General features: G+C 38.4%; 1 protein-coding gene across 1 annotated transcript in view; it reads left to right on the forward strand.

The window, feature by feature from the left end:
- Positions 1 to 6,973, forward strand: part of LOC140929989 (uncharacterized) — a 150,033-nt gene that overhangs the window by 80,875 nt on the left and 62,185 nt on the right. Inside the window, exon 6 of the mRNA XM_073379659.1 lies at positions 4,486 to 5,388. Within this exon, the coding sequence (XP_073235760.1) occupies positions 4,486 to 5,388 (903 nt within the window). The remainder of the gene's footprint in view (positions 1 to 4,485; positions 5,389 to 6,973) is intronic.

Consider the following 6,973-nt stretch of genomic DNA (forward strand, 5'->3'; position numbering starts at 1 on the left):
ACCATTGTCCAAGATGGCAAACACAAAAACGAATGCTTGCTACAAAATCCTTTGCGCTGGATACTCTTTACCTGTTGCAAGAAAATGTCTTTTCAAGATGCACAATAACCAAAGAATATTTTTGTATAAGCACCGTACAAAATGAGTGTTTTTTACTCTGCCTGAAATGTCCAAGGCGGCCATCCCAAGAAGTAATACAGTGCACTCACAGTGCACTGGGCTCGGTGCATTAGTACACCAAAGTGCAATGTTATTAGTATTTCAGTGCTCTACTGCACCGAATGCTAATAACAAGTCCACCTGGTGCACTTTAAAATACTGTTAACAGTGCACTGTTTCAATGCATTAGTGCCCAGGTTTCAATGATGTGGTTTATCGACTGCTCTGTTACATTTAAAGTGTACAGTTGGAAATGTTGATGAAAATAACCCTTAATTTAGGAAGGCCTTTTTGAAACCGAAATCAGTGATACCAGTGCAGCCTGAAACATTTAATATGGGGAGTGTTTTGCAGATTCTCCAAACTCCCACGAGGTGGTTCTCAGTAATTCTGGATTCACAAACGTTGAGCTCAAGAAGATTTACGAAAATGTTGCCGTGACGTTAAAATTCAGCTGTTAGTTGTGAGTTTCACTGAGTTTTGCAATGTTCAGAATATGCAAACTTCTCCAGGGGTTTCTCCTGTCATGGTTATTGACATATTCCTAAGATATACTGTAACAGTTTTCACTAAATCAAGTAATTTGATGTCTGCTGTGTGAACCCAGGTAACTCTTCTCACTACATTCTTCAGCTGTGTGAAGGTGAGACATTCATGCAATCGAATTGACTCAAAGTTTTCACTGGGAGCCTTTCTCACAATCGACAGAACTTCAGAAATCCTGTTCCACTTTTTGGAAATGAGAGAGATAGTTCTTCAAAGGAGATGAAACAAAATAAAACTAAAAATGCATAAAATAACGTCTTCGGGAAGCTGATTTTAATCAGAAACAACATTATCCAAAATTTAAAAACAAAACATGATGTGACTAACATTCTAGTGACTGCAGAGAATAAGTGCACTAGTGTATTGAATTTGGTGCACCTGTGCACCCAATTTGGTACACTAGTGCATCGCGGTGCACAGTGCACCAAAACAGTGGACTTGGCCTATGTAACGCTTTTGGGAAGCAACACCGTACACATAGCAGATAAATGGCTTTGATCCTTATGGCCCACATGTTACTTGGGAATGATATCATAGTGCAGTTTTCAGTCATGATTAACAGTTAAGATTGTGATACTTTTTCTGACAATTTCTTTTTCTTTCTTATTATTTAATTGGGTGGAATAACTTGTAAGGTTCTTCTGTTCCCTACTAGTCCTTTCCCACTGCTATCTTGTGTCTGGTTTTTAAAATTGTGTACAGTGAAAATGGATTAAATCTTGAGCCACAAGATTTTCCAAGGCAGACATGTGCTTTAAGTATGGGATGCAAAGCTTTTCACCAGTCTTTCTTGATCCTTTAATCTTTTAATCAATATACTCCTAGAACAGTTAAAACTGTACTACAAGTGGCGGCAAAATTGTTGAGACATTTTACTCAAATAGGGTAACTTTCGAGAACAAAAGAATCTGCACCCCTCCCCTGTCCCCTCCAGTCAAAGTTGGGGTGTTTGTTGTTTTCTATAGGTAGCTCGAACATCAGTACAACATTGCACAGAGGGGATGGGGGAGGAAAGCTATATTTCCTCCTTTTGAAGTTAATAAAGCATAAAAAAGCCCAGTTTTGGACGAAGTGTCTCAACTCATTTTGTCACCAATATTGTCTGAATCGAAATCTACGCACTGTTGTCCTATTAGCAGCGGTTAGGAGACGATAACTAGTTGAGATTACTACATTCACTGGGTCGTTTTTCAGAAGATAGATAAGATACCCATATTATCGCTTTGCTGTGTTTTTGTGAGGGAAAATTAGTTTTGCCAACCTTTGTACTCGGTAGTGTTTTCAAGTAATTATTGCGTAGCATACCCACGTACCAAATGATTGATTTTCCTCTGGTAACTAAGTGTAATCGTTAGGAATTAATGGCGGATAAGTTATTGTATTTGAATATGTCCCTAGTAAGTTCGAAGTGTTTATTCGAAGTTTGGCTATTTGATAAGGGTGGGATGGACGATAAAATAGCCATGATTGCTATGCCCAGGAGAATTTTCAGGAAAAATGTTCCAACTTCTAATGCACAGCAAAGCTGCATAGCATCACTAAATGTGTGCGGTAGATTCGTTGCCCATATACCCATAAGGATCTTTGAAGAATGTACTTTACAGTAGAGACTATGAGGTCAGGGGGAGACTGGCCACGAGTAACCATAAGTAACCAACTTTGTTCTTAAAAGATAATCTGATTATTTTATTTTATATTCATCATGGTTACGCGTGAAATTCCTTCTAAAGAGCAATTTTAGCCATTATAACTACTTTAATTCCTAGAAATCTATTAAGTTTTCTATCCTTTTCACTTTGTTCTTTGTTTTGATTCATTTTGATAAAGGAGAGAATAAGAAATCGTGTGCGACGTGCCACATCACGCAATGTCAAGGCACGGTTAAGCATGACATGAAATTTCACACACTGAAAATAACGAAATTGCCTTTCTAGTTCTTCTAAAATAGGTATGGTGAAGTCAAACATAGCAAATAAAAAGCCACCAGGGGTCTTACATCCCAGCTTAAAGAAATGAATTCAATTAATTTTCTTAAGGCCACTTTTGTGATTCAGACAATGGGCGACAAAATTGTTGAGACAATGTACTCAAATAGGGTAACTTCAGAGAGCCAAAAGAATCCGCACCCCTCCCTTGTTCCCCTCCAGTCAAAGTTGGGGTGTTTGTTGTTTTCTATAGGTAGCTAGAACATGGGCACAACATTGCACAGAGGGGATGGGGGAGGAATGCTATATTTCCTCCTTTTAAAATTAATAAAACGTAAAAAAAAAAACAGTTTTGTGCGAAGTGTCTCAACTCACTATGTCGTCGATTGTAGCGTCTAGGAGTTAATGTTTAAAAATATGTGCATGTACACTAGACATGAAATTTTTACCAAAACAATGAAAACTCAACTTGCTTTTGACAATTGTTTTGACATAAATGTAAGGGAACTTGATGTTAATTTAAGAAAAAAAAAGATCCATGCATTGAAATTTACAAAATTCTTTAAAAATGAATAAAGATATGAAGAAAACAAATAAAAATCAAATAAAAATGTGGGGAATTTGTTGCTTAGATGATCATAAATAAAAGCCTTCTGGAAAAGAGAGTTTTAAACTAAACATTTAAATTCATTTAAGACTTCCACAGCATCTTGGTTTATTTTCTAAGGTAACTGGTTTTGTACACGTAGTCAGTTCAGGTGGTTCTTAACTTATAGGCCATAGTAATGAGACAATTACTATCAGGAGATTTAAGGTTTAGAGCTCGGCAGGGGTTTTAATATGCACCGACAAAATCAGTCGGCTACTTTGCTTGCGGAAGTTGGCTATTTCCCCCCCTGTAGTTAAAGCTGAGAATGAAGTATTAAAAGAATGATTCGGACAAAACTTTAAAGCAGTCATAAAACTAAAAAAGATACTTTTTACCATTATTTAAACTCATTATTGATCAGCATCGAAAATAAAAAACTTTATAAACATATGACTATATCTTTCTTTTACTAAATTCAGTGCCTGGAATACTGAAGACTACATTTTATGGCATCCAAAGATATGAAAATATTGTGGGGGAGTCTGACAGCCCTCTTTTTGATTCGGTCAGTTACTGTATTAAGGTGGCCCGCACCTATTTATATGCACGTTGGTTACGTTTTTGAATCGCGTTTTCATCAAGAGAATTAACCAATTTCTATGATTTTTGGCATCCTTAGTAAAGAATGGTCGAACTTTAAGAAAATGTTACTTATTTTCTTATAGGTATGAAAACGTTTGAGATATCGGCATTTGCTTAAAACCGCATTTTTACAAAAAATGTTAATAACTTCGAAACCCTAAGACAGCACAAATGGAAGTTCCCCTGAGGGACACCCTGGGCAAATACAAATTACTTGCGATGTATGGGGGCTTTGAAAGATTACTTTACCCCAGAGTTGGGGGAAATGAGGAAGGTTTGGTTTACAACAACCTTGCACCACAGGGAAAAACCGGGGACTTTGTAGAAAGAAATGAGGTTGATTGGATATATAGACGACTTGTCCAGAAGATCGCAGGCGTAGCTCTCTCCTTGTGGTGGACCACTTCTATTAAGGAAGCACTTCATTGTACTCATAAAGAACATTTAAATCAACAAGAACATTGTAGAATAGATAGTTTATTTTGGGTTCTTTTCTACAGTGTATATTTAGCTCCTGGCATTGCCTCTGTACTTTTTTCATATTTATAGTGGTTTAATGAGTAAGTTATTATTTGGTGGGTTATTCATAAAATAATAATAATGTTTTTTTTATGTTGTGTCAAGAAGGTATAAACAAGAAGCTCTGCTGCATGTCTTTACAGTGCAAGAAGTGTGGAAACTGTTTTAGTGTAGCAGAAGACCTAAGGATTCATGAAAGAGTTCACACTGGGGAAAAGTCTTATGAATGTAAACAGTGTGGCAAGTGTTTTAGTCGAGCAGTACACCTAAGGAGTCATGAAAGAGTTCACACGGGGGAAAAGCCTTACGAATGTAAACAGTGTGGCAAGTGTTTTAGTGTAGCAGGAAACCTAAGGACTCATGAAAGAGTTCACACTGGGGAAAAGCCTTACGAATGTAAACAGTGTGGCAAGTGTTTTAGTGTAGTAGGAAACCTAAGGACTCATGAAAGAGTTCACACTGGGGAAAAGCCTTATGAATGTAAACAGTGTGGCAAGTGTTTTAGCCGATCAGGAGAGCTAAGGAGTCATGAAAGAGTTCACACTGGGGAAAAGCCTTATGAATGTAAACAGTGTGGCAAGTGTTTTAGTTTAGTAGGAAACCTAAGGGGCCATGAAAGAGTTCACACTGGAGAAAAGCCTTTTGAATGTAAACATTGTGGCAAGTGTTTTAGCCGATCGGGTGTCCTAAGGACTCATGAAAGAGTTCACACTGGGGAAAAGCCTTATGAATGTAAACATTGTGGCAAGTGTTTTAGCCGATCAGGAGAGCTAAGGAGTCATGAAAGAGTTCACACTGGGGAAAAGCCTTATGAATGTAAACATTGTGGCAAGTGTTTTAGTGTAGCAGGACACCTTAGGAGACATGAAAGAGTTCACACTGGGGAAAAGCCTTATGAATGTAAACAGTGTGGCAAGTGTTTTAGCCGATCAGGAGACCTAAGGAGTCATGAAAGAATTTACACTGGGGAAAAGCCTTACGAATGTAAACAGTGTGGGAAGTGTTTTAGTGAAGCAGGACACCTAAGGACTCATGAAAGAGTTCACACTGGGGAAAAGCCCTACGAATGTAAGCAGTGTGGCAAGTGTTTTAGCCAAGCAGGAAACCTGAGGAGTCATGAAAGAATTCACACCGGGGAAAAGCTGTGTTTTAGCCGATCACAGAGCCGTAATAGTCACGAGAAAGTCCACAGTAGAAAACACTCGCATAAATGTAATAGTAACGACATCATTGAGAGACATACCTGTTGGATTTGTCAAGAGGAGATGGGTAATGAATCTCTTCTTCTTCAACATTATGAAAATCACATGAGATATATACCTTCAGGTGGTTCATAAAGAACCTTTCTACTACGGCCATTTTCTTCTGTCTCCAATGTGGCCGTTGTGGAGAGGTTCAACTGTAGACTTCACGATTTTGAAGGTGGACACCTATTCTTAGGGGGTGTTTACATGAGAAAACTCACACTGGCGCGAGTTTCATACCAGGATGACTTTTTGATTTCGTTCCCTGTTTACATGATGACTGGCTCATTTCACATCTCGCTATTTGAACGTAAATTAATGTTGATAAAATACACGTGATTCAAAATCGCAAACATAACGCATGTGCTACCCGTTCCAGTCTACCAGCAGACCGATTTGATGATGAAACATGTGGTCGTTTCGCATTTACATGATACTGTTGTGAGGTTTCGTGCCAGAGTAAATTTCTTGCCCCGGTACAACAACCAGGGTGAACTTGCGCCGGGGTGACTCGCACTGGCATGACACTTTGTGGCGGTATCATGTAAACAAATGTAGAGCCATCAGGGGGAACCGGAGTGAACTCACTCCAGCGTGAAAGTTGCCCCCAGTGTCATGTAAACAACCTCTTAGGCATTCCTGTTATACTTGCAATATTAATCATACAGGCACCAGTTGTTTGAGCATTGGATTAGGCTATCCATCATATGAATCACTTTTCATAGGAAAAGTAACAATGGAAATAACTAATAATTAGTTTGTGTTATTCCCTGGAAAGGGGTTTATCCAATGGATTCAAACATCTAGGGCACAGTCAGTAACATAGATTTTTAACTATCCAGTTTTATCAACCAGAGTATTGCCTGTCGATCACCTTTCCTGACGAGTGAGAAATACTGAATTTAAATAAAATCAAGCAGTGTGCAAAGAAAGTTGTGTCCAATAGCAGGGGGCTAGTGGATTTTGCTATTGGGCTAGTGTTTTTTGGTCTTAACTTGCCTGACGGGCAAGTGCTGTTTTTTGGGGAAATTCAAATCACAGAAGGATTGTAATCAATCCTGTTAATCAAAAAGAGTTTGGGGGCTAGTTGAAATGACTTGTGGTCTAGTACGTGCTAGCTACAGCTTGCCCGAATGTTAGGCTGTAAACTGACTTTCTTTGGACCCCGAATCAAGTCATATCTTTATGTCTGTGCGCTCTATAATTATAAGCTTTGCTTTTTTCAAAGAGTTGTGGCTTCTTTCACTTGCTTTATGATCTCAGAAGGTAGAGGTCCTCTCTTAATAGTGATGAAACTTTTTTAATTTTAACCATACGGGTTCCTGTCGTTAAAACGTTGGATGGGTCGA

Source organism: Porites lutea, chromosome 3, assembly GCF_958299795.1.
Source record: "Porites lutea chromosome 3, jaPorLute2.1, whole genome shotgun sequence".
NCBI lineage: Eukaryota > Metazoa > Cnidaria > Anthozoa > Scleractinia > Poritidae > Porites > Porites lutea.